Raw genomic sequence first — 27,366 nt, forward strand, 5'->3', positions numbered from 1 at the left:
GCAAAGCAGCACTGCTGTTTTCAACGCAGAGCAGCTATACGTACACGTGTGTTGCTTCTGAAGAGATCATGCACTTTGCTTCCTGCAGATTGAGTCTCCATGGATACTGTGAAGAGTTTCCAAAGAAATGCTGCCTAGAATATTCCCACCATGCCAAGCCAGCAGGCCTTCACATGGAGACTGATATTCGAATTAAAGGGACTGGACTGATGGCTTCCCACCAAAATACGGGGCAGGTTTGCCTGGATAGTGTTCTTCTCTCCACTGAGTGGTTGTGCATCGTTGAAAGGCAAGCAGGGCAGGTTACTTACCCGATGAAAGGAAACGAAGGGGAGAAACTAGGTCTGATGTGGTCCCCACATAAGGTGCGCTGACCCCAGTAATACTCTTCTTCCGGTTACAGATTTCTTACCTGGTGATCGATGTTCTTATAAATCGAGATCTGAGAATTTACAAATCAGGGAAAAAATGCAGAGAGAAGACAAGAAAAATATACAGAGGAAGACACTGTGTACCTGAATTTATATCCCCAAACGGAGAAAAGGATTAGAGGGAGAGGCAGGTTACATGTTACCAGGTTTACAAATCTCTCATCAGGGGCCTGAAGCAGGTCACAGCAAAAAGAACAATGTGGCTCTGCGGACGATGCATTCCTTTCCTCAGCACTGTGTCAACTCAAGAACCTGTTCTTAAAAGGAATCATAATTTTCCGTCATTCCATGAATCTGGCCTTCGGGGTGGTAGGTTATAACTTTAGAATAAAACGATTTAGAATAAAACGATTTAAAATCTCCAATGAATAGTCCAAAGTTTAAGGTTTTAAAGATGTATTTATTTAGTTCATAAGCAGCTTCCCCCACTGCCCCCCAGTCTTCATCCAGGGAATTTTCCAGGACCACATCCTGCTCGCAGCTTCTTTTATTATCCAGACTGTATCGTGTTTCTTGCTGGAGTCCAGGCAATGGGAAACAAACGGACTCACGTCTGGGGGGAATCAAAGCAAAAGCAGCAAAACACGACACGTGAGAGGGAAAAACACGACGCCCATTGCAGGAGGGCCGCAGCAGGGAGCACATGTCAGGAGCTCGGCTCACGGGCGGCAGCAGCTATGCTGGCGTTTCTTTCTGCCTCGAGTTCAGAAACCAGCTGGACTATCTCGGGGTGACTGAACTTTCCTGCAAGGCAAAGAAGACAGGGAACGAGGTGTTGACAAGGAAATCCATCCGTGCGTCCAGCTCGATCCCAGGCTTGGCTCCACCCCGTGACTCACTCCAACCATTCCAGGTCCCGGCGAGGGGATCACTCGGAGCTGATGACCCCAGGGGCCACAGGGCACTGGGGATGAGAGCCCGACAAAGGAGTGGCCCATGAGGCAGAGCGAGGGGAAGCCTCCCTGGGCAGCCTGAGTGCTCCCAGAGGGGGCCAGACGCTCACGGAGGACAGCAGCCAGAGCACCGAACGCAGCCCCTGCCCCTTCCGCACCTGCAGTCGGGAGGGACAAGGCACCTACATATAAAAAGACTAGCGGGAAGACGGACGGCCTAGGCCATGCCTGGATGCAAACGTGCCTCGTGCAGACACTTGTACACGACAGCCCATGGATCTGGCCTGTCCCTGCTGCTCAGCGCTCCCAGATTTCTGCCCCGGGCAGCCACCAACCTACGAGCCACCTTGGGTTGAAAGTAGCTGGCCCAGGGGAATACCAAACTCACCATCTCTCCCCTGGTTTGGGTTTGGTTGGGGTTTTTTGCCAGTGCCTTTGTTTAACTCTGTTCAGTTACTCCCTATGCTCGGCCTCCTCTGAACATTCCCTTCATTTGCTTGTCCTGAGGTCTGGCTCGCCCTGAGGACACGGCTCTCCCCGCAGCCTTGTCACACAGTGGCTCTTGTCCCTGGGCCTGGGTCTGCCCTCCGAGCTCCCCGCTGCCTCCAGGCTGCTCTCTGCCCCGTTCTGGAAAGGTCAAGCTATCACAACTATTCCCACCGTCCTACCAAAGTGGCTCCCATCAAGGACGCAGACTTAGCTCCATGCAGCTGAATCTGCGGACACCTAACTCCCCCCATCCTCCCCATCTAGCGGCAACTCCACTCTTTTACAGGTGCTCAGACCAAAATCCTCAGACATCTCTCATAAGCACCCCCCTCCCCCAACAATCCTGTCCAACTTCATCCTCAGGATATATCCAGAATCTGACCAGTCCTTCCTTTCTCTACCACTACCATCCTGGCTCAAAACACTATCATTTCTCACTAGGATACGCCAATGGCCCCCAGCTGGTCTCTCTGCTTCCAGCCCACGTGACCCTTCCAAGACACAAGCCAGATCACACTCGCCCTGTGGTCCATCTTCTCCAGGGGCTCCCCATCTCGCCCAGAGCACAGGCCAACCTCCTGCGCTGTCCGGCGGGCCTCAGCCCACTTCTCCATGACCCTCTCTTCTCCTCCATCCCCACCAGCCACACTGGCCTCCATGCTGTTCCTCCACACAAAAGAGTTTCAAAAAGAAAAGAAAAAAAAAGCCTTAAGTGGTGACTGAATTAGAAAAATAAAAATGTGTTATCAAACTAAAGCCTTTAAGTCCCCTTCAAAATCCTCAAAAGCCAGGCACCTGGCTCAGTGGGTAGAGCGTGCAACTCTGGATCTCGGGGTCATGAGTTCGAGCCCCACACCGGGGGTATCGTTTACTTAAAAAGAAAAATCTTCAGGAGGGTCACGGTGTACATCTTCCTCTCTCCCTAATGAAGCTTGTTTTTTATTCAAGCGTTATTGGGATGACTAAGAAACCACTCCTTACACCAGTTGCATTACTCACAATTATTAATTTCCTAATAGAGGCGTGCACCACTGTGGAAAGTAATGTCAATTTTCATCTCAACTCAGCGGCGGGCACATCACCTTCTTTCTCAGCTCATTTCTTCCTCGATAAGATGTGGAGTTTGAACCAGAGGACCCTTCAGGCTCCCACATTTTTTTGATTCTTCTAGTAGTTTCACGTTTCATTTTTTTCTTTTTCATTGTGAGTGTACCAAAGTGGAAGATGACAGTGTCAAAATGCAAAGCACCACGCAAACATGACTGGTACTTTAGTTACGTTATTGGTGACGTATGCTATCTTGGAACCCAGCCGGTGCCTACAATCGGTTGGCAAACCTTTTCTGCAGAGAGTGAGACAGTAAATACTTCAGGCTCTGTGACCTATGCGGTCTGTGTTGCCAACTACTCAGTTCTACTCGATTCTGTTGCTGTGGTTTAAAAGCAGTAGAGACAACACACAGAGAATGAGTGTGGCTCTTTCAATATAACTTTACCTACACAAACAAGCAGCAGTCCAGCCTGGCCCATGAGCCATAGTCTGCTGCTCCCTCGTTCACAATGCTCTTCTATTTAACTGAAGTCAAATACTCCTGAGCACCACCTGTATCAAAGACAGAGGAGACTAACCTGGTCTTGGCCCCCAAAGAGCTTACTCTGGGGTAGGGTGAGCTACTGGGGGTTTTGGGAAGGGCCCCAACAAGGAACACTGCTATGGAGAAGGCAAGTCAGACTGTCACGACCCTATGGCAAGTTCTGGACCAAACACAGATTGAGTGAGTAGAAGGGAAAGCCTGCCTAATTTCGACAGGGAGGATTAGAAAAGGAGACCAGGGAGGCGAGTGGCCGCAGACTGCAGAGCCTTTTGGCCACTCCAAAGTGTCAAGGTCTTACTTTTTAGGAAGGGGAAAGCCACAGAAGTTTAACAGATGGAGGTGTGATAAGACCTGTGTCTACAGACGCGCAGGACAGACACGGACGGTGAGCCTGGCTGGCCGAGTTAGGAGGTGACAACCACCATCCAATGCAGGCAGTGACCGGGGCCTTGTCTGAGGCAGAGGCAGGGGGCTGGAGAAGAGGGAAGGGAAATCAAATCAACCTCCCAACCATGTGCATCATATTCTGAAGCACAGCCTGTGAGCCAGGGGCCCTGCGAGATCCATAGAGGTCCCAGATGGGCGCCCTCGGGCCGTGCTCTCAGGGGAGCTGGGGCCCGGGAGACACGGAGCTGTGCTCAGGGAGCAGCCCGCGCCTCTGCAGCGCGCTCAGCCTCTCTGGAGGCTCTCTGGGGGCTGTCTCAGAAGGGAGACAGCGAAGGCCCACTGCCCGGTATTATTCCAGCCACGTCACAGGAGCCAACCCCCTGGATCTTCAAATGCCCCTATAAAGTAGATTCTATAGTTATCCTTATTTTTGTTTTGATTTTATTTTATTTTCAAATAAAGATTGTATTTATTTATTCATGAGAGATACACACAGAGAGAGGCAGAGACACAGGCAGAGGGAGATGCAGGCTCCATGTGGAGAGCCCAATGCGGGACTCGATCCTGGGTCTCCAGGATCACGCCCTGGGCTAAAGGCGGAGCTAAACTGCTGAGCCACCCGGGCTGCCTGTTATCCTTATTTTTAAAAGATTTTTTAAATTTAACGTAATCTCTATACCCAACATGGGGCTCAAACTTACGACCCTGAGATCAAGAGTTGCATGCTCTACCGACGGAGCCAGCGGGCGCCCCTAGAATTAGCCTTATTTTAAAAATACAGGAACTAAGGCCCAGAGAGAGGTCAAGTCATTAGCTGGAGGTTACATGGGTTGTATGTGACAGAACCAGAACCAGCTGGGCTCCAGGGCGTGCTAGGAAGCACCATAAGGACAATGGTGGCCTCGACAGTGTGGGGTTCTCTACTTTTACATATTTTTCTACCTCTGTCTTTCATGACTTGGCTTCTGTAAAGCACTTCCATCTACATTCTCTCTGTCTCTCTCTCTCTCATCTCAAAATCCACCTATGACTCAAGTAGGGTAAGCCTTATGGTTTCTGTTTTCCAGAGAGGCCAGGAGGCCGCCCGAGAGCACACAGGCAGGTGTCGATGTGAACCTGGCTCGCTGCTCAGGCCCCAGGGTGGCGACGCTCTCACCACCAGGCACCAGGCTGCCTCCCACCACGAAGCCCACCATCTCCCTCTTAGGTGCTCCATGGGAAAGTGTCATTGGACGGCACCAACAGCGGATCTCACGAAGGCGACATCAGCCACCGTGCTAGGGGTCAGCCCAGCTATGATGGTGTTTACTGAAAACAGCACAGAGTACCTGCCGTGGAATCAAAGAAGTCCTGCAGCCTCCCAGGTTTGTTCTCGGCGTCTTCATACTCAGATGCCTGCAGGATCATCTCACATTGGTCCAGCTGCTTCACAAATTTAGCTTCTGCGCTAGATTGGTTCTCATACTCCTGAGTAAAGGCACAATGAGAGCAACATGATGAGAGTGGCAGGGCAGGCATTCCAGAAGATTCTTATTCTGGTCTTGAAGTCAGAGTCACAGCTAAGGGCACATTCTGTACTGGCCAGCCCTCTCGACCACACGCAAACCCTCCAGAGATACGCTCGTCTGTGCCTCCCCCTTACTATCAGCACCCCGCGCAAGGATGAGCTCGTGATTCCGTGGAGTCCCCCAGATGCCTCGAAAGTCTCATCTGTTCATAGCGACACTCCCGACATTTTTCTTCCCATCTGGTACCTTGTCTTCCTTTCAGGATCATTATTACTCCTTCCACCTGAGTCATGGAGGTCTTTTTAACTTCAAGCTACTATTTCATCTCCTGCTTCTGCAATGATTTCCCTCCCAGTTCAGAAGGGTCAGGCTTCTTTTTCCTTTTGAAGTGAATGTCTAGCCTTCTCATTGAATTTGGACTGCCCCTTTACACTGGAAATCTCTGTCCTTGCTTTCCAGAGAAGATTTCACCAAGTCCCCCTGGGTCGTGATTCTGGAGGACACGGCCAGGATCTGTGGGTTCTACATGCAATGGCCTGTGTGCATGCACGTGTTGGTGACAGGGAGGTGGTGAAGGCCGTGGATGGGGAGCAGCTTTTTTACCTTTCCTCTTGCTTTTGGTCCCTCTCCCCTCAGTGCAAGCCTGAAACAAAAAGCTACAGGAGGGCTGCTTCTTAGAGCGTGACACATGTCACATAACCGCAAGTCCCAATTAATACTATATAGAATCGTTTTTCTATTAAGACCAAAGTGTTCCCAACTGGCTTCCCTGCAAAGCTCTCATTTGTAATTCCACCCCAGATGTGTTTGGATAATGAACCTGTCATGCTTTCTTGGCAGGGGGATGTGATGTGAATCACTTAAGGTTTCTCGGTTTTTATTAGATGCCTTATTCTTATAAAGGCAGCTATTTGGATTTTGATAGAGCTGAAAATTGTACAGGGAAATCATTTCAATATGAAACCAAATACATTTTGTTTCATTTCAAAGGCACTTAAAAATAATTGCTTTTATTTAAACGCTTATTCACATTTATAATTATATATTTATATTTAATAAATTCAAGTCCATTGCTCAACAAAGAAGAAGTGGAATATAGTCTATGCATAGCAGCCCAGGATTTTTCTCTATTGAAAGTGAGAAAAAAAAGATTTCAAGACCATTAGGAAATGACCACACACTGTATAACAAATTCCAGTGAAATTACATGTTTCTTTTAAAAATACAAATTGTTGGGTTTTTCCTCAAAAAATAACGGTACAGGCATCTCCCAATTTCATTTTCCACCAGTGAGGCAGCACCAGGAAAACAGTGCGGCCAATAGAGTTCTAGAAGTAAGACAATCCCACGGATCTTTGGGGAATGTACTGCAAGTGGTTTCTCATGACAGGATGCAGAAGCAATGGCAGGAGCAAGAGGAGAGAGAAGAGGCTGAAGGGGGGAGGACGAGCCTTGCAGTTTGTGATCAAGGGTTTCAGCTCCTCCTGCAGCTACTGGACATCACTGAAAGGTTTCAGGCCAGAAGGGTCATGATCAGATTTGCACTGGGGAAAGATCATTCTACCTTCAGAGTGGAAAAGAGGAGACTGGAAGGAGAGAAATCAGGCTCTGAGACTGTAGCACCAGCAGAGAAGCCAGGAGAATCTGTCTGGGCCTCATCTCGTGGCAACGAAGATGTGACAAGTGGGAGGATCTGAGAACCACTAAGGAGGAAGAAGTGAACCAAAATGTGAACGGGAACAAAACAAAGAGCTGAAAATGACATTCTTGTTTCTGGCATGCATAACTCAAGAGGGAGCAGAGGGGGGAAAGGGACCTCCAAAACTGACCGAGCAAAGAGACAATAGAACCAAAACCTAATAAACAGCACATAAATAACAAAACTATGTGACATAGCATTACCATGCATCGCCTCCAGCCCCAAGCCCTGGCTTCAATCAGCAGGAGCAACAGGGCATCTGATGGATCCGAGACTAGGAGAACCTCCCAACAGCCAACAGGGGTGCTGCACTAGCTGCTGGTGCAAGCCCAGCCCTGGTGGGTGCACCAGCCTGACCTGCTCTCCTGGGGCTCCCCCCGCCGGGACAGGGGGCCCCCAGGAAGAAAAACTGCTGGAGGTGGAACCAAAATTCAGTAGGGTGAAGGTAACAAGAAGAAAAGAAAAAGTCCAGATAGAAGTGAGGAAAGAGGGGCACCTGGGTGGCTCAGTGGCCTTCAGCTCAGGGTGTGATCCCTGGGTCCTGGGATTGAGCCCCGCATCGGGTTCCCCACAGAGAGCCTGCTTCTCCCTCTGTCTCTCTCTCGGTGTCTCTCATGAATAAATAAAATAAAATCTTTACCTCCCCCCCAAAAAAAAGTGCAGAAAGAAGACAAAACCAGGGAAATCTCTGAAAGCAAGCCACCATACAATTTAACACCACATTTAAAAACAAAACAGATGAGGAAGCTCTGTGAAATTCAAAAAAGTTATCTGGGGGCGCCTGGGTGGCTCAGTTGGTTAAACATCTGACTCTTGGTTTCAGCTCAGGTCATGACCTCAGGGTGGTGTGATTGCACCCTGAGTTGGGTTCCACACTCAGTGCAGAATCAGCTCGAGATACTCTCTCCCCCTCCCCTCTCTAATAAATCTCAAAAAAAAAAAAAAAAAAAGTTATCTGAACCAAGTTTTGTTCCAAAAGTTCAGGAATACTGATTAGGTATCAGAATGAGCAACAAAAAAAAGATCAGAGGTCAGATCTCATACAAGCCTACCAGAAGATAAAGAGAACAAGGAACAAAATGACATCTCTACAGGTGATTCACATCAGAAAGACATTCTTAATTTTTTTTAAAGGACCAAATCTGTAAGAAAACTACTTCAAAAAGAACTATAAGATGCTAAGCAAATGGGAAGACATGAAAGAACCATATAAAAAACATCAGAGATAAAAGACAAAGTCATTTTCACAGTGAAGGCTAAGCAAATACACAGGGACTTTTAAATATGATAAATAGTAGCTTAAGAGAAATGGAAACTGAAAAGGAAGTTAGGTTTAAAAGTTTAAAAGTCAAAAAGAAAAGATAATTTGAAGGATCCGAGGGAGGGTGATAAATATTCAAAAAGGCAAAGGAGAACCAACATACAGAGATATTGGGAGTTTTGGAGGAAAAAAAAAAGAAACCAAAGTGAAAGAAAAACTATATTCGAAAACATTTTCTTGAAATTAAAATTTTTTTATATATATTGAAAACACACACCAAGTAGCTAAGGATACTAACCCAGAAGGACCAAGACACATTCTAATAAAATCATATCTATGAAAAAAGTCCTTTGGACACCTATGCAGAGAAAGCATCTGACATGTAAGGGAAATAAAATTATCATCAGACTTTGACGATAACGCTTTGTGACCAAAGAGAATGGGAGCAATGTACTGACTGACCTTGCAGTGTAGAGAACAGAGACAAGACTTAGAGCATATTGTTCCTGTGAGCCCTTCTTGAAGAATCTATAAGAGGACAAGTTTAAGCCAGCCCAAATGACCAGGAAACCTGCCATAAGGACTGGGAGTGAGCATCAAAGGTGCTTGCAGAACTAAGACTCAACGAGGTATAACAAACAGTATATAATAGTTCAATGTTCTGACAATCTGAAGTACAATCTAGACAGAGTACAACTATAAAAAAAATACAGGAAGAAAACAGGATAGGAAAAACAATTTTTTAAAAGATTTATTTCTTTAAGAGAGAGAGTGTGGCAGAGAGAGAGAGAGAGAGCACGAGCAGGGAGGAGGAGTAGAGAGAGGAGGAGAAGCAGATCCCTCCCACCCCGCGCAGGGAGCCTGATGCAGTGATGCGGTATTCGATCCCAGGACCCTGAGCTGAAGGCAGATGCTTCACCGCTGAGCCACCCAGACAAAACAATTTTTTAGACTGTTTTCAGTACCTGGAATTGATGATGGTGGCATATACACAATTGTTATCCTGAGACTGGTACGTGTATAGAGAAGGACCAAGCCTACACAGTCAGGATTCCTTGAGAGGAAGAAAGGACAATATAGAAGAGGGTAAGACACACCATAAAGGAGGTTAATAAGTAAACTCCGTGCAGTACTGTATTCGAATTGGAAATGTCACCATGAACCCACGAGGCGTACACACAGATACCCTAGCTATCCCAGCTCTGTCCAGTAAAAAGCATAAAGACCATACCCAACTCAGTAGCAGCAAGGCCCCGGGGCGCACACCGTGGTCTTGAAGTAGCACCGCCTACTGACACAAGGAGGCCAACCGGGACATCTGGCCTAAGTGTGTTCGAGATGAACGAGGCTGGACTATCCTGTCATTCCCACCATCGAGGAAGCAACGACCAAAGTCAAGCATGATTCCCTCATCTTTCCGATAGGAGCTGCAACCAAAGACTAGATGACCAAGAGGCTTCTGCTAATACAATTACTTCAGCTACTAAATGAAAAAGAGATAAACACACGGGTATTTTACAATTGTGCAGCCCGAAAGGATGAAGGGACGTTAAGCATCGAGAAACCCCAGCCATTCTGTGGCTGGTGATGAAAGAATCCAACAGCATCTACAGTTTTGCCAGAAAAATCCAACATGAGTCTGATCCAGCCTCTGGATCCAAGTGCACCAATCTGCAGAAAGTAGAACACAGGGACATGCCCTGCATCGTGAGTGTGCAACTGGCAAAACCCAGGCTTTGGACAACTCTGCGAGCCAGATGGTCTGGATTCTTCAACAGGTAATTTGCAAGAAAAAGAAAGAGGTGGGGTGGGCCTCGGGAGCAGGGAAGGAACTGTGGATTAAAGGAGATTCCAGGGGCGCCTGGGTGGCTCCATGGTTGAGCATCTGCCTTCGGCTCAGGTCTTGACTCCAGCTCAGGTTGTGATCCTGGGTCCTGGGACCAAGTCTCACATCAGGCTCCTGCAGGGAGCCTGCTTCTCCCTCGGCCTATGTCTCTGTCTCTCTCTCTCTGGGTCTCTCATGAATAAATAAAATCTTTAAAAATAATAATAGTGAAAATAAAGGGGATTCAAAAGGTATATGAAACTTTAAAAAAAATGGGCAGGATTGAACTAAAATGTCTTGGACGTCCGCTCGAGTGATAAAACCATAAAGAAGGTGAGGCTATGCCTGTGAACATCAGCGGTTACCTTTGGAGGAAGGGAGGGCCTGGGCTTGGCCTGGGCACGGGAAAGGGCTTCTGGGCCGAGGGATCCTGATGCCAGATGGCAGTTACGAGGCCGTTATCCTTCCGGTAACTCACCTGCCATACACAGGTGTTGGTGTCCTTTCCTGTGCTTTATTTTTCAATAAGACAGTTTTAAAAATAATAAAAATGGCTGAAGAAAATGAGGATGCAATGAACCTACTGAGTAGGCTATTTAGGTGGCGCTGTCCGTTAGGCTGTGGGAGTCTAAGTCCGGAGCCCAGGGGGGTGACTCCCAGGAGAACACACGGCACTGTCAGAAGGTGACCAGTGAAGCCCGGGAGGAGCACGTAGGGACAAGGCCAAGGCCAGGCCCTGGGAAGGGAACCTGGGCTCGGACCAAGTCAGCCGAGGAAGAGGAACCCACGCACAAACTCAGAAAGAGGAGCCAGACACTTGATGTCACGAGCACCGGGCGTTACATGCAAGTGAGGAGCCACTAACCTCTACCTCCGAAACTAGTAATACGCCCTATGTGAATGAATCGAATTTAAATTTAAAAAATAAAAAATAAAAATTTAAAAAAGGAAAATAAGAGCCAGAAAGGGACAAAGAAAATCAGGAAGGCACAATGTCACAGCCCTGAGGGATGAGAGAGCTTCACCAATGCGCAGCCACAGGTGTCAGGGGCACCGGGCAGAGAGGGCAAGGGCCTTGGGGACAGTGGGGGAGGCCGTCAGCCTGGGGAGGCCGAGAACGGAGGGGGGTAATGTGGTATCCAGGGATGTTTATTTCAAAATAAGGTAGAGAAACACCCTTACAGAGGCTGAGAAAGTTCCCATCTGGACGCTTGTATTTCCCACGGAAGGAGGCAAGATTACCTGCCATAAAGTTGGGGTAGGAGAGGCCAACTGGTGAGTGAGGAGAGGGAGGGACAGCAGATGTGGGGCCCCCGAGGGGGTGCTGCGGGCCTGGGCGCAAGTCTAGGCCCTCCTGGGGGGACCAGCAAGGAGGGGGGCCAGCAGGCCCCTGCAGCAGCCCTCTGCAGCCCCCAGCTGAGACTGGGGAAGACAAGGGGCCGAAATGGCTGGGACTGGGGTTCTGTGGAGCAACACAAGAGGGAGTTCAAGCAGCAGAGAGACACAGTCTGGGTCCCTAAAAGGAAGGAAGGGACAAGGAGGCCACAAGCCTCCTCCCTCTTCCTTGGGGAGGGGTCGGCCCCACGAAGCCTTACAGGAAGTTTCTGTCTGGAACCTTCCACTGGCTTGCCTCCCAGGGACTCTCCCTCTGGGACCCAGGATCCTCCTGTTGCTCTGCATCCCACTCCCCAGTAACACACTGCGCCTCAACTACAAAGTATCCTTTGTAGGGAGACTTCTTTAAAGGGTGCCTTTTTTAAAAAAAAAAGATTTTATTTATTTATTTATGAGACACAGAGAGAGAAAGAGGCAGAGACACAGGCAGAGGGAGAAGCAGGCTCCATGCAGGGAGCCCGACGTGGGACTCGATCCCGGGACCCCGGGGTCACACCCTGAGCTGAAGGCAGATGCTCCACCCCTAAGCCCCCCAGGCGCCCCTAAAAGGGCATCCTTAACCCACTGTGTCTCCAACTGGCTGAGCTTCGGGCAATGTGGAGAGAAGCTGCCGGGGGGGAAAGGCTCCCAGGCCAGGCGGGGTGCCAGGCGTTCTGCACGGGGAGCTCCTGCTTTGCCTTGGGACTCACCAGGATGGTTCTTTCAACTGAAAGGCAGGTGGTGGGGGGAACGTCTTTCTGTGATACTCAGGAGAAAAATGAAAATGTTTTCTCTTGACTTGCTGAAATCTGATTTCGCACTTCCATGACAAAGATAAATTATAATCAAGGATGTTTAATTGCATTAAAGAGACAGGACCCTGGGGGCCGACAGCTATTTATAGCGGTGAACAGCTATGATTAACATTTCAGGAATCAATCAACTGGCATTTTCTATGTAACTGGTACTTAGTTCTAAGTTTCCTGGATACAGAAGAACCATATTTTCTTAAACCCAAAGCAGAACATACAGACTGGAGACTGGAAGGATACAGCCTACCATGTGTCAGGCAATATTCCGAGTGCTTTACATATATGCATTAATTTGACTGCCATTCGACCTATAAGATAGGTATGTGTGCTATTACTGTTGCCATTTTATAGTCGAGGATACTGAGGCGCACAGAGGTTCAGTATGTTGCCCAAGATCATGCTGGCAGTAAACAGGGTATGTGAACCCTGGAAATTGGATATTGAAGTCCACGTACTAACACCGAACATGAATTATAAAAACGCAGAAGTGAAAATGAGAGTCTGTATACAGGGTTGCAGCGTTCTCCAAAAAACTTCATGTCTACCTGGAATCTATGAATGTGATCTTATAAGGTCTTTTACAGACGTAAAATTGGATTAAGATAAGGTCATACTGGATTAGGAAGGGCCCCGACCCAATCAATAACTGGTGTCCTTATAAGAGGAAAAATCTGGGCGCAGATACAGACCCAGGGAGAACACCACCTGACTACAGAGGCTCAGGTTGGAGCGATGTGTCTATAAAGGAGTGCCAAAGCTAGAAGATGCCATAAACAAACAAACAAACAAATAAATATAAATAAAAACTGAAGAGGCATCTACCAGAAGCCAAGCAGAGGCAAGAAAGGACCCTTCCCTGGAGCCTTCAGAATATGGCCCTGCCGACACCTTGATTTTGGACTTCTAGTCTCCAGAACTGTGAGACAATAGATTTCTGTTGTCTAAAGCCATCCAAATTTCTGCAAATTGTTACAGCAGTGCCAGGACACCAAAAGAGTCTCTTACTACAAATAAGTAACCGGCAGGGTGTCCTAAACATGGTAAAACGGTAAATGCTTGCTCAGTGAACCACCACACCACATCGCCATACGAAGACAATGTTGAACTAGGAGGGAGGCGTTGTCACCTGCTACCTAAGAGACCCTGGGCAAGGTACTGCTCCTTAGGCCCTGTCTTCTTGTCTGTAAACTAAAGGAGTCAGACACAGGTTTTCTTCCAGTTTTAAATTTACAAAATTTTAACAGACACAGGAAAGAATCAAAGAGACAGAATACAGAGATAATTTAAAAATAGATAAGAATAAAGTAGCCACTACATAGTACCAGAGGTATCAGAGAGAGAGGGAAAACAGAGCTACGGAGAGACAGAGAATTAGTTTTCTGGGGCTGCTATAAAAAGAACCACAAACAGGGGCTTAGGGAACAGAAATTTATTGTCTCATAACTCTGGAGGCTACAAGTCAGAGATCAAGGTGTTGGCAGGACTGGTTCCTTCCAAGGGCTGTGAGAAAGAATCTGCCCCAGGCCCTTTTCCTTGGCTTATAGACGGCTTCCCTCATGTTCACATGGTGCTCCCCAATACATATCTGTGTCCGACTTCCCCTCCTTTTTTTTTTTTTTAAAGATTTCATTTATTTTTTTATGAGAGACACAGAGAGAGGCAGAGATGCAGGCATGTAGGGAGCCCGATGCGGGACTCGATCCTGAGACTCCGAGGTCATGACCTGAGCCAAAGGCAGGCACCCAACTGCTGAGCCACCCAGGCATCCCTCCGACTTCCCCTTTTTATAAGGACACTAGTCATACTGGATTAGAACCCACCCTAATGATCCCTTTGTGAAGTGGTTACCTCTGTGTAAATCCTATCTCCCCCCAAAATTTTTTGATCCTATCTCAAAAAGAAAAACTCTCTGCAGTTACCATTTCCTATTTAGAGAAGACGTGAAATGATATATTTCCAAAAAAAATAAAATTAAAATTAAAAGAATTTAAAAAATTAAAAATTAAAAGAATTTTAAAAAATAAAAAATTAAAAGAATTTTAAAAAGAATTTAAAAAAAGATGTATTTCAAGATGAACAAAGTCTGAAATATAATGATAAAAAAAGAAACCTCCTTCACAGTATCCATAAAGAAGTCCCATCAATTCATGCAACAAGTATTTATTGCCTAATTGTGTATTATATTTTACTAAATATTGAGAATAAACTATGGAATGGAGCAGGAAAAAAAAATCCTATCTCCAAATAAGGTCTTATTGGGAGGTACAATGAATTTTAGGGGGACACAATTCAATCCACACTAGAAAGAGAGGAGGGGAGAGGACTATCTTCTGAGAACCGCCCAAAGCTAGGCCTTTGTGTCAGAAGATACTGTGGGCTCTGAAAAAACATGTATTGTGGAGAGTGACACTCTTGTTCTTGAAATAGAGTCTTTAATAAGCACAGGACAGGGAGAAATGGTCAAAGAAATTAGGGGCAAGTCTAATGTCTAACACTCTCTTTACAAAATAATACTCGATATTAGGGATGTACATTTTTTTTCAAATATCTAAATAAACTTATATACACTCGTGCCCACCAGCATGGGCACACGTCCATACTCATACGGAGACTTAAATAAGTGCTCAGTCTGTGCCTCCAGGGCCCTGGTGACCTTACCTCTTGACCTGAAGCAGCTACTGCGTTCATAGGGGTGTACGAGCTGGTAAAGGAGTTTAAGAGCCAAGCATACTATTCTCTGTGAATCAATTTCTATACTTATGTCTGAAAAATGCGCTGCTGCTTATATGTACGTTCATCTGCGCCCTCGGGCTCTTCATAGGAACAGGAGCTCCCAACCCTTCTGGAGCGTGCAAAGATGACGTTGTCAGAGTAAAGAAGCTCAATTTTCCTCCTGGGCACCAATCAACATCCCACAGGATCACCAACAAAGCAATTTGATTCAATCAACCAATCAACATCCCACAGGATCACCAACAAAGCAATTTGATTCTTCTTTTAAGCTCTAGGCCGTCAGGCAGCAACAATTCTCAAGGACAGTCGCCTACCAAGGCGGCCAGCTATGCACCTGTCCTGAGATCTTGGACTTTTACCAGATCATAAAACTGTCACTCGTTTTGGGGTTATCGAGTCTCTTTGTGCTCTGTATTTTATGGTTTGTTTGTTTTTTGTTTTTTTTTCCCAAATCCAAAGTCTTTCTGTAATGTTTTCACTTGGAAGCTAATTAATGAAATCAGAGAAGATTTTACGGTGAATTTCAAGTCAATTAATTTTTGTAAAGTAGATTTTGCAGCTTTTTTTAGTCGGTTATTGTTGACTAACTGAGAAAATAATGTAAGAGATAATTCCACTGTGTTTATGATGATTCGGAGACACAAGGGAACCAATTCTTATAAAAGGTTTTCGAATTATGCAAGTCCCTCCTTAAAGACGTGAGATTAGTTTCGTAAACTCAGGGGCTTTTTTTTTTTCTTTCAATGTACGGCGTGCAACCCAACTCCACTCCATTATTCCTCAATTCATCGTGTTCCAGAAGTTCCCTTGAAAGTACATTCTTTGGCACAAGGGGCTCTTGTCCCTGAAGCAACCGTGTTATACCTGGTAACAGAAACCACCTGAGCCAGGCTCCAGCTAGACACCAGGCGTATTTTGCCAAATTTAATTATCTCAATTATTCAGCCAGGCAGGCATTAACGGCCCATGATATTTTACCTTAAACCATGTTTCAGTTTTCAGCATCTTTTTAATTTAGGAAAATAATATGGTATGTTGAGTACGTATTATGGAGAAGTCCTAGTGGGGCCTAGGGCAGACTCAGCTGCCGAACAGAAGAATATTTCTAACATCAAAGCATATTGATTTTTACACCACGAGGGACAGGTCAGAGTGGGGGACAGCCTGAACAGCCTCCTGTGGACTCCGGTAAGATCCTGCTGTGTGCCGTCAAGTTAGAACAGGTGTTTTTGTTTTGTTTTGTTTTGTTTAAACTGACTCCCTGAACTTCGCAGACTCCCTAACTGTGGCTAAGGGCCTGTGGAGCTTATTATTCTCATGTTCTGGGAGCAACAAGCCAACTAGAGCCAGGTACCTGTCCCAAGGGAGGTGGGATTCAAATCCAGGTCTGGCAGCAAGGCCTGCTCCCTGCATCACAGCCTCCTACTGCCTCCCGAGGGAAGGATGCTTCTTCCATCCCTGAACCCAGCGACGCCCCAGAAAGCACAGCACACCACAGAATCCGGCCACTGGGTAAACGGGCCATCTCAGGAGAAATGTGCATTCGGGGGTCGACCCCGACACTGCCCTACCTGGCCCTGGGTCTTCCCAAGTCAAGGGAAGGCCTGACCCAGCATGCCAGGCAGTGGGAAGGGAACTCTGGAGGCTCTGAGGCTCAGGGGAGAGCAAGGCTGGGTGGTGGGGGGACCTGAAGACTTGGAAGGAAAGGAGGAGGATCAGCCTTGGAAGGCAGCACGGGGGAGTAGGGCTGGGAGGGAACCCTGGAAAGTAAGTGTGTGAGGTGGAGATCTTCGAGGGCAGGGAGCGGGGTCTGGGGGCTCAAACGAACGAGGGCCAGAGTAGACTGCAGGGGAAGGGAGAGCAGTGGGGGTACAATGGCTTTCTTTGCTCTCTCCAAAGAAATGGCTTTCTTTGCCCTTTCCGTCCAGCCAAGTGGCCTCCCGCCCTGCTGTGCAGCACTGGGAAGGGAGGGAGCACCCACAGGGCCCAGGCTCTGGCCCGGCATCACGGCAGCACTTCACCTGGCCCCAACTCAACCCCGAACAAGCTTTTAGGCTTTCCCAGGTGGACAACAGACTCGGAGAGGGGAATACGCCCAGGGTCCAAGCCAGGGCGTGGTGAGGGCCCATGTTCTTCCCAAGAACCAGAAATGGGTGGGTGGGTGTGGGGTGGGCAGGAGAGCTGGGGGCGGGGCGGGTAACAGCAAAGCGACAGGAAATCCAGGGGGCTGTGGAGTCCAGATCTGTGCCAGGCACTGTGGTGTCCGGGGAAATGGGGACATTAGGAGGGAGAAAATTTTCTTTTAGCCATAAGCAATTCCTGCAGCAGCCAAGAGGCAAGAAACAGACACCCAGGGGAACCGACTAAGCTGGGGGCTGCCCGTCAGGGCGCCCTAGGCCACCCGAAACCTTGGTGAGCCACGTACAGTCAATCACAACACAAAAAGGTCAAAAAGCCACGCGTCCCACGTACTTACTTCCCAAAGTTCATAAAGTTCCTTCCTGAGATCCTCGGGGAGGAGCTGGCTTAGCTGCTTCATGGCCTCCTGGAATAGCAAACAGTTCTTGGGATCATGAGCACATTTACCTCGTTAACAGCCCCTCTAAGAAGCCGAGAAACGGGGCTCAACCGCTTACAAATGGCAGCTGAGTGCCCGACCCCCCCAAAGGGCAGCTGAGTGCCCGACCAGCTCCGGCTCCCAAGGTGGCGGTGGGCGCATGTGAGGGAGACGGTGTCAGGCCCCTGCGCTTTGCCCAGCGTCCACCCTGCGGCCTGCGGTGCGCGGGGCCCGGGACCCCGGACACCACCAGGACCCCGGCCACGCACCCAGACCTTGGACCCCGGCCACCCGGCCACCGGCCACCCACCAGGACTTGGTGGGGTGTGCACCCATCACAGGCGGCGGGAGCGAGGCGGGGGTGAGCGTCTGGCGGGAGGACCGCAGGACCCCGTGCATTTCCAACACAGACACACGCAGGCCCGGGGGACCTGAGCGCGGGCACAGGCGCCACCCCCGTGGCAAAGCTCGGGAAACGCTCTGCACACCGTCGCCCTCGTTTCCTACTGTCAACGTTCTGCCGCGGAAAACGAAGAACGGCACGCGGGGCGCTTACCGGCCTACGGACAGGGCCGGCCTGAGTCTCCCCGGGGCTGAGGACACACAGGCGGGCAGGGGCAGGGGGAGGGCAGGGGAGGGCAGGGGCGGGGCAGGGCAGGGACAGAGAGACACGGCAGGGGAGGCGGAAGGGCAGGGGCCGTACCACCCAGGGCGAACGTAAGCCGTAAGCCGACCCTCGCCCTCCCTTGTCGGTCCCAGGGTGGGCACCTCGCTCGTCCCGGGGTGAGGACCTCGCACCTCGCACGTCCAGGGTGGGCACCTCGCACCTGGCACGTCCCGGAGGGGGGACCCCAATGGGAGTCAGGCAGAGCTCGGAGGCCTTTCCCCAAGGAGCTGAAAACAGGTGCGTGTCATCTGATCACCCTGCCCGGCCTCCCGGCCTCTCCTGCACACGCAGGCCCCTTGTCCCGTCGGTGGGCAGTGGCCCCACTGGGCCAGGATCTCTGCGGCCACACAGCTCACAGCCGCCACCCGTGGGCCATCTGCATGATTTGTCCAGCAGACGTTAGGGGCGAAAATGTCACCAGCCACTTCAGAGCAAACCGCAATGGCCAGTGTCACCAGGCTGCCCTCCTAAATGCGGTCACAGCCCGGGCGGCCTGTGGTTCCAGACCACCCGCAGTGGTGTCAGACGGGCCGTGTTTGGTGTCTGTGTCCTCCCCTGTTTCCTTTTCGTCAACGGTGGTCAAACACTTCGAGAAAATCCTTTCACTTCCAAAGTTAAAGGTGTCTTTACAAACAGATCGCCTTTCCTGCCGTTATTCCAGAGACACGCGTCTGTCTGTTGCTTTTGTTAGAAAAGAATGAACTAATGTGTATTCGCAGGTATATGAAAATCTCCACGTTGGGGTGACTTTATTCCCCTTTGGGTGTTGCACCGGGCACCGAACGCAGTGACTGGCGCGTGGCCTGACCACAGAGCAGGGAACGGACCCGCCACCCATCGTGCCAGATACTCTATTTCTACAAAGGTAGCCTGCGGCTGAAATCAACTTTTTGGGGATCACACCAGATCCCCCGGATTATGACTTACGGGCAAAGCGCCCGTTGATGAAAACCATCACGTCGTTTAAAAAGAACAGGTAATGAATATGTTGTTGGTCTCTTCTTAAAAACCCGACGTGGATTTTCTGGATCTATACTCATTTGCCGCCGTTGGTTTGATAGGATCAGATGGCCTTTCGAGACCTGTTAGGTAGTCGACGTTTCGAGATTCCCTGTTTGGCAACACACGCCGCAGAACCGTGCCTACGTGTTTTACACGAACCATTGGAAAACGACTTTGCCAAATCCCAGGGTCCATGGCTGCCCTCCAGGAGGAGAGCCCTGCCCCGGCCTCTTCCTCTCTGTGGGGTTTCTCGCCTTGTCCACAAGGGTGGACACATGCTCACGTTCCTCGCTGCCAGCACGCAGACAATCTGCCCCAAGTTCTGAGCTGGGTCCGCCTCAGCCAACGTCCTGGGGCGGTTTTGTGCAGGCAGGAGGCACCCAGAAGGCATCCCGCACTCTCTCGTGAGGCCGAGCAGTATGGGACCTCTCTGCACACCCTGGGTCCCGTGGGGTCTGAGGCCCGACCCACCGAAGACTGGGGGCCGGACCCTGAGCAAGTTATGTGGCCTCGTGGCCTTCGGGCTTCAATTCTGTAAAATGGGGTCAATGGTGGCATCTCCCTGGAAGGGCTGGCGTGAGGATGAAAGAGGTGACCGATCCGGAGCTCGTGCCCTGGGGCCCCTCATCCGCACTCTACTCATCGTCCGCTACCTTTTTCAGTTTCCCTATTTTGCCACGTTCACTCCCCCAATAAAAGCTGGGTTCTCTTCCTTTTAACCTCATGGTCCTTCAGCGACCTTCAGGCAACTCGCACTCCACAGACACACACCATCCACGATCCTGCCTCCAAGCACATGACCTGCTGCTGCTGCTGCAGCCCCGCCTCGGGGCCCTGACGCTCCCCACGAGGCGTCACTCGCCAGCTCGGGTTATAACATAAAAGTCTGTCTTTTCTTGCTTAGGATGAGGATCAGACAACAGTAGTGCTTTGGCCCTAAATTCTCTCTGCCAGGCCCTCATTTCCCTTTGCTCTCGCTACCTCCTCTCCTCCCCGACAATCAGCCTTGAGCCAAGGAACCCTCACTTAATTATCTTACTGCACAGTTCAGGCCTCCAAGTCTAGCTCACAAACGCTGTCTGCATAAAGAGTTGTTCACCTTCCAGACCTTTCTCTCTGTTCCCAAATCCTAACACGCGGCAGGAAGAGGCAAGGGGGTATCAACACTCTTCCAGGCCTTTGGTTTCCTGTCTCGGAACCTGCGCGAGTCCTCACGATGCTTCCCCTGTCCCACCAAGTCCCCCGGGACACCCAGGAGATACGAAGAGGCCTGAGAAGTTCTCATCACTGCCAGGACGGCGGGTCCCTCTGTCCGGGGCCCCACCAGGCCCCTCCGTGAGGTGTCACTGGCCAGGCCTCACTCCTGTCCAGACAGTAGCCAGTCTTCTCTCATCTTCACAGGCTGGGCAGCCTGCCCACGGACTCTCTCTCTCTTTTTTTTTTTTTTTTCCCAAAAGGCTCTGACTTGCTCCTCTGTAGAGGAAGCCTCAAATTCATTATGAGCCTTCATGGGGCCAGTTGGTCTTCTCACTCTGTGTGTCACTTTACGGTCTCCGAGGACCCTCTGGTACTTCACTGCACCACGTCTTCTCCACAAAGTCCAGATTTATCCTTGATAAAAACCATCACGTGTCCTGAAATGAGCTGTATGATTAGGGAGTTTTGTCCTCATCCCTTTCTTCTACATCGGGGCGCCACTCAACACCCTCCGGGCCGGGGCTAATTCTTCCTGCCACTCAGGATCTTGAACTAACTGGGTCTTGCATTCATTCTGCCAATCGGTCTAGGGCCTCTTTATTCACCAAGAGTCTAGACTCCTACAGAGAAGCATTTCCTCAGCTTTCTCCCTTTTACGGGCTGTCGTGATGCGGAGCCTATATTCTGGGTCTGTACATTGGCAGGAAGAACACATTCCTTACACCGTTTCCCTTGTTCCCATAATGTCAGAATTCCTAAAGTGGTGTTCCTCGTGCATCTTCTCGTCTCTGGAGGGATAAAAGTCCTGCTGCCTACGGAACGGCCGTCTCCCCCAGCTCTGAGAACAGCTATTCAAGCCCACCTGCCCTGTTAAACCATTTTGATGAAGGATCTGGCCACTTAGCAATTTAGGACCAATGTCCTATAATAAAAGTACCTTGCAATAATCCCTGAATTGAGAACCAGCTATTCAGCATTAAAAAAAAAAAAAAAAAAGCAAAACAAAAACAAAACACCTTCTTGGATTTTCCAACTTCTGTGTCAAATATGTCTTCCTCGTTGGCCCTGGGCTCTGGATTTAGAGCCCAAACTGATGCTGATTTACTATTTTTTTTTTTTTGATGTTCATTTCCTACTATTACAAATGTTTTTCTTCTAAGCAATACGCTAAAGGACTAATTGGAAACTCACAAGTAACTATAATAATGATTATATTTGGAATTTGCAGAACATTCCTCCAAAGAGCTCAGCCGGTCTGGAGAATTCTTTCAAGTTCTAGCAACTGCCCTCGTGCTAATGAAAGCCATACTATCCATGTCCGTACGCAGGAGAACAGCAGCCAGCAGCTTCCTGACCCGGTGTCCCACGAGGCAGGCAGCAGGCGTACTTTCCTGATCTTGTGTTAAACAAGGTTGAGAACAACCCACACCAGTGCTCTGCTCACTTCTAGAAATCCCTGCTTCTTGAAGCCAAGGCTGTAAGCCACCCAGACGAGAGTAAGCACCAACAATGGATTCCTCAACACCCTGAGGTGACTCTGCCTCACCAGTCCTACCAGTCCACTCCGAGGCTCTTTTGTCCTGACCTCTGTGCCACCTAACCAGCTGCCTGTCCCACGAGATCCATCTGAACGTTCTCCAGCCCAGGCCCTCAAACCCTACAAATATCCTCCCCTGATTTCCCCTTTCTGAGTCACTATCAAAACTCTGTCAACAGTTTTGCATCAGGTCTAATCAACAGCTCTGCGTCACCAACAGGTCCCTCTGGTGGTCCCTTGCGGAGCAAACAGCACTGACCTCTTCTCGCCTATGTTTTTCTTCCTTGGGGATGTTATCCGCTGGTGCTATGTCCCCCACGATGCTCTCTGCCATATCATGAACCAGGGCTAGGCGTACACATCTGGCCAGGCGAGAAATGGTGAACAACCACACAGAGTTAGATTCACTGCCAGGACCTTCTCCTTTACCTGTGAAGCTGCAATTTCCTTTCCCCCTCCATCTTCATGGGGTGTTTTAATGCAGTACTTTCTAGAGTAACTCTAACCCCCCTGCCCACAACAGCTCCGATTTGAAACTGCTCGTTAATATTCAACACCGTAATACATGAATGCAGGAGAAACAGCATGCATTTTTTTTTTAATGACCAGTTTTTCAAATATCACTAAAAAGTTGATGACTTCATATGACAAAGCCAGGAGGAGAGGATCTGGTCATAGCATTTACTTCCTGATACAAAATTCAGAAACAATCATTTCCCCAGTATGCTAGCCAGATGTCAACATGAGGCTCCTCATAGAGATGCGTGCACTAGGGCAGTTGTAGTTCCAAACCCAGCAACCACTCATACACTGTGTGACCTTTGCCAAGCTACTTAATTTCTTTCAAGGCTCCAATCTGTCAGCCTTCATTTTATCATCTGTAAAAAAGGAATAGTAAGGGACACCAGGTGGCTCAGCGGTTGAGTTGAGCGTCTGCCTTTGGCTCAGGGTGTGATCCCGGGGTCAAGTCCCACATGGGGCTCCTTGCATGGAGTTTGCTTCTCCTCCCTCTGCCAGTGTCTCTGCCTCTCTTTGTGTCTCTCATGAATAAATAAACGAAATATTTAAAAAAAAAAAGGAATAGTAATACGTCATAAGGTTGGTATAAAAACTCAGTTTGATAATGCGTGTTCCTGGCACCATGTTGATCAATAAGCAAATGGCTATGGTTACCAGTGATAATGATTAACGATGAGGATAATCACTGTCAAAGTAACAAAGGCAGGTCATGATATAAATGCCCCTGAGGGCCAGTCTGTTTCACGTGTCCACTATGTCATAGGCAGTTCACAAGACTGTCTCATCCTCAGCCTGTCTCTGTCATCCAGTTCAAACCTCCAGCTACTCTCAGGTTCGTTATCTCTAACTGACACCACGTTCGTCTTGTACTTTTTGCCAAAAATCCCACTTCCACACCATCTACAGAGTAACAGGGCTCCTCAACTCTAATGAACCTTTGCTACCATCAAACTGATGATTTACAACGTATCGTTTCCAAAACATAGCCTTAATTTCCTACCACCAGGGCTTTGGTGGCTATACCCTCCTCTCTGCACTCTGTGTCCTCTCCTTTACCAAGTCAACTCTTCAGAGCTCACCTGTGATTCCACTCTCTCTATGAAGATCAGCCAAGGACACCTGCTCTCTTCTACTAGAATACCTTGGTGGGTTTTCTTAAACTCTTAATTTTTTTTTAAAGTAATCCCCAAAGGCAATGTGGGGCTCGAACTCATGGCCCCAAGGTCAAGAGCCACATGCTCAACTGACAGAGCCAGCCAGGTGCTCCAACCTTGCCAACTTTTGAATATAACTTCTTCTGTGCTTTTTTATAGAAGCCAGTTGGGACCTGTGTCCTTCATGGGAGATTTACCTACTGTCCTATGTTGCTAGGAAACTTTGTCCTGTGCTCACAAAACCTTTTAAACACTTGTTGACTTTAAAAGGAGATACCTCTTTCTCAGCTACGTCTTGCACATACCCTTCTGAAAAATCACCTCACAAACAGGTGACAGTGTTCATGAAAGGGGCTAGACTAAGGCACAGAATGTACTAACACAATGACAGGATTTGAGACTTACCACACTCACTCTCAGGCCTGGAAATCCTAATATCACACTTAGGTCTGCTGGAGACCAAGGCAGGCTTTATCACTTGCCAAAAGAAAACCAGAATGTAGTTTATAACCGAAGCAATCAACACATGTAATTCCCCTTCCTACCCCCTGAACCTGTATGGGTCGCTGCAAATAGTCTCTCATTTATTTTCTCTAAGTAACCTCCAAGAATTAGATACAGGCCTCGGTCACAAGAAGCGGTGCCGAACCCACAGACCGGCGGTCCTAACAGGTGTCAGCGTCCACGGCAGCTTACCTGTCCTTGTTGAGGTGTTCATCTTTGGTCACCAGAGCCATAACTGCCATTCGGTACATGTGATCCGATACACTCTCCGGCCTCTCGACGCTTCTGTATACCCAGCCAGTCCGGGGGACTCTCTGATGAAAAGAAGAGAATAAAGTTGATAAAAATAAATATTTAACGTGTCTGCTGTGCTCTTCGAGAGAAATCTACGGAGGAGGGTACAGAAGTAGCGTGATGGGGGATCCCTGGGTGGCGCAGCGGTTTGGCGCCTGCCTTTGACCCAGGGTGCGATCCTGGAGACCCGGGATCGAATCCCACATCAGGCTCCCGGTGCATGGAGCCTGCTTCTCCCTCCGCCTGTGTCTCTGCCTCTCTCTCTCTCTGTGTGACTATCATAAATAAATAAAAAAAAAAAAAATTTAAAAAAAAAAAAAAAAAAAAAAGAAGTAGCGTGATGGTTTCAGAAAGTATTACCGGAGGCCTCACCAACCCAATGGTCCACATCTGGAATCAAATAAGCCAGTGGGGTCAGAGAAGGAGAAAGAGGGGGTGGGGGCTAGTAAAAATAAAAATACAAAATACAAAAAGACAAAGAGGAGAGGGAGAAATAATTCACATGTAAACACTGCCAGAGTCCAGCAGTCAAGTTACTCCGTGTTACTGGGGTGGGAATTATGGGCCATGCAGGAGTTCTTCAGACATTAAAAATAAAACTGTAAAGTACTGCGTTTCTCGGAACTCCAAGAGTTGGGACTTTTTGCATTTAAGGCCTGTGGGGAAAGCTGCGAACCTAAGGAGCCACAGGCTTGCAGATTTGGAAGCGCAGAGGAGAGGAGCCTTTCCGGGGGCTCCTGCTGCCCGCTGCGGGCTGCGGCGCGGCTGGGCGGGCGGAGGGGGCGCCGCGGGGCACCCCAACCCCACCCCCGCCCGGGCTCGCCCCGACACCCGCACCCCGCGCCGCCCCGGCCCCGCAGGGAGGGGGAGGCCCGCAGGCCCGGGAGGGGGGAGGGGTGCAGCCTCCGCGGGCTGGAGCCCCCCGCGCCCCCGGCCCGCCGCTCACCTTGAGCTGCCCCACCTGCCGCAGGAACCGCAGCAGCGCCGCCGCCGACCCCGACCCCGACCCCGACCCCGACCCCGAGGCCATGCGTCCGGCGCGCCGCGGGCGGGAGCTCCTCCCCTCCTCCTCCTCCCTCTCGGGCTTCTTCGCCTCTTCCCTCCTGACTCCTCCCCCTTCCCCTCCCCCCTCCCTCTCCCGCCTCCTCTCTCTCCTCCTCCCTCCCTCCTCTCCCCTCCTCCCTCCCCTTCCTGACTCCTCCTCCTCCCTCTCTCTCCTCCTCCCTCCGTCGGTCTCCTCCCTCCTTCCTCTCCTCCCCCCTCCTCCCTGTCCTCCTCCCTCCCAGTCTTTCTCTTCCCCTCCTGCCTCCTCCCCCTCCTCTCTCCTCCCCTCCTCCCTCCCCCTTATGACTCCTCCCCCTCCTCTCTCCGCCTCCTCCTCCCTCCACCTTCCCCTCCTTTTTGTGTGTGTGTAATTTTTTTATTTTTATTTTTTTATAATAAATTTATTTTTTATTGGTGTTCAATTTGCCAACATACAGAAAAACACCCAGTGCTCATCCCGTCAAGTGCCCCCCTCAGTGCCCATAACCCAGTCACCCCACCACCCACCCTCCCCCCTTCCACCACCCCTAGTTCGTTTCCCAGAGTTAGGAGTCTTCATGTTCTGTCTCCCTTCTGATATTTCCCTACCATTTCTTCTCCCTTCCCCTCTATTCCCTTTCACTATTATTTATATTCCCCAAATGAATCAGAACATACACTGTTTGTCCTTCTCCGATTGACTTATTTCACTCAGCATAATACCCTCCAGTTCCATCCACGTTGAAGCAAATGGTGGGTATTTGTCGTTTCTAATGGCTGAGTAATATTCCATTGTATACATAAACCACAGCTTCTTTATCCATTCATCTTTCCATGGACACCGAGGCTCCTTCCACAGTTTGGCTATTGTGGACATTGCTGCTAGAAACATCGGGGTGCAGGTGTCCCGGCGTTTCATTGCATCTGAATCTTTGGGGTAAATCCCCAGCAGTGCAATTGCTGGGTCGTAGGGCAGGTCTATTTTAACTCTTTGAGGAACCTCCACACAGTTTTCCAGAGTGGCTGCACCAGTTCACATTCCCACCAACAGTGTTGACCAACTGACTCCTCCCCCTCCTCTCTCTCCTCCCTCTCCTCTCTCTCTCTCCTCCTTCCTCCTCCCTCCCCTTGCTGACTCCTCCCCCTCCCTCCGACTCTCTCCTCCTCCCTCCCTCCTCTCCCCTCCTCCCTCCTCTCTCTGTCTCCTCCCTCCCAGTCTTTCTCTTCCCCTCCTGACTCCTCCCCCCCTCTCTCCTCCTCCTCCTCCTCTTCCCTCCATCCTCCCCTCCTGACTCCTCCCTCTCCTCTCTATTCTCCTCCCTCCTCCCTCTCCTCCTACCTCCCTGTCTTTCTCTTCCCCTCCTGACTCCTACCCCTCCTCTCTCCTCCCCCTCATCCCTCCCTCTTATGACTCTCCCCTCCTCTCTCCTCCTCCCTCCACCCCCCCTTCCTGACTCCTCCCCACTCCTCTCCCCTCCCCCCTCCTCCCCCTCCTTGCTCCCTCCCCTTCCTGACTCCTCCCCCTCGTGCCTGTCTCTCTCCCCTGCTTCCCCTGCTTCCCTGGGCCAGGCCAGGCGTCTCCCTGACCCTTCTAGGAAAGCCCATTCCCCCTTCCTGCCTCCGTGGCTGCCCTCTGGGTGGCACCGTCCCTGGTGTGTCTTGTGCAGCTGGACCCTCGGAGTCTACAGGGATTGCAGTTGGCGGGGGGGGCAGGCCGGGGTGCAGGTGAGGGGGGAGCAGGAGGAGGGCTGGTGGCCTGCGAGGCTCAGGTCTGATGCCTGATGCGGGAGGACGGGACGATGGGCCCGACGAAGTACTTGGGCAGGAGAAGCAAGTTAGGAGGGTCCCCGGGCTGGGCCCCAGCCGCCCTGAACCCTCAGCCTCCCTAACATCTCCGGCGCCAGAT

The 27,366-nt window shown here is 49.8% G+C and overlaps 1 protein-coding gene across 1 annotated transcript; it reads right to left on the reverse strand.

Moving 5' to 3' along the window:
• Nucleotides 1-810: 810 nt before the first annotated feature.
• HDDC2 (HD domain containing 2) lies at nucleotides 811-25,539 on the reverse strand. Its single transcript, XM_041746406.1, has 6 exons — nucleotides 25,384-25,539; nucleotides 24,336-24,457; nucleotides 22,226-22,328; nucleotides 17,483-17,551; nucleotides 5,123-5,261; nucleotides 811-1,175 (listed from the first exon to the last, which is right to left on the reverse strand). The coding sequence occupies exons 1-6, from the start codon at nucleotides 25,465-25,467 to the stop codon at nucleotides 1,078-1,080; spliced, it is 615 nt and encodes a 204-aa protein (XP_041602340.1). The 5' UTR covers nucleotides 25,468-25,539; the 3' UTR covers nucleotides 811-1,077.
• Between the last annotated feature and the right edge of the window lie 1,827 nt (nucleotides 25,540-27,366).

Source organism: Vulpes lagopus, chromosome 2, assembly GCF_018345385.1.
Source record: "Vulpes lagopus strain Blue_001 chromosome 2, ASM1834538v1, whole genome shotgun sequence".
Lineage (NCBI taxonomy): Eukaryota > Metazoa > Chordata > Mammalia > Carnivora > Canidae > Vulpes > Vulpes lagopus.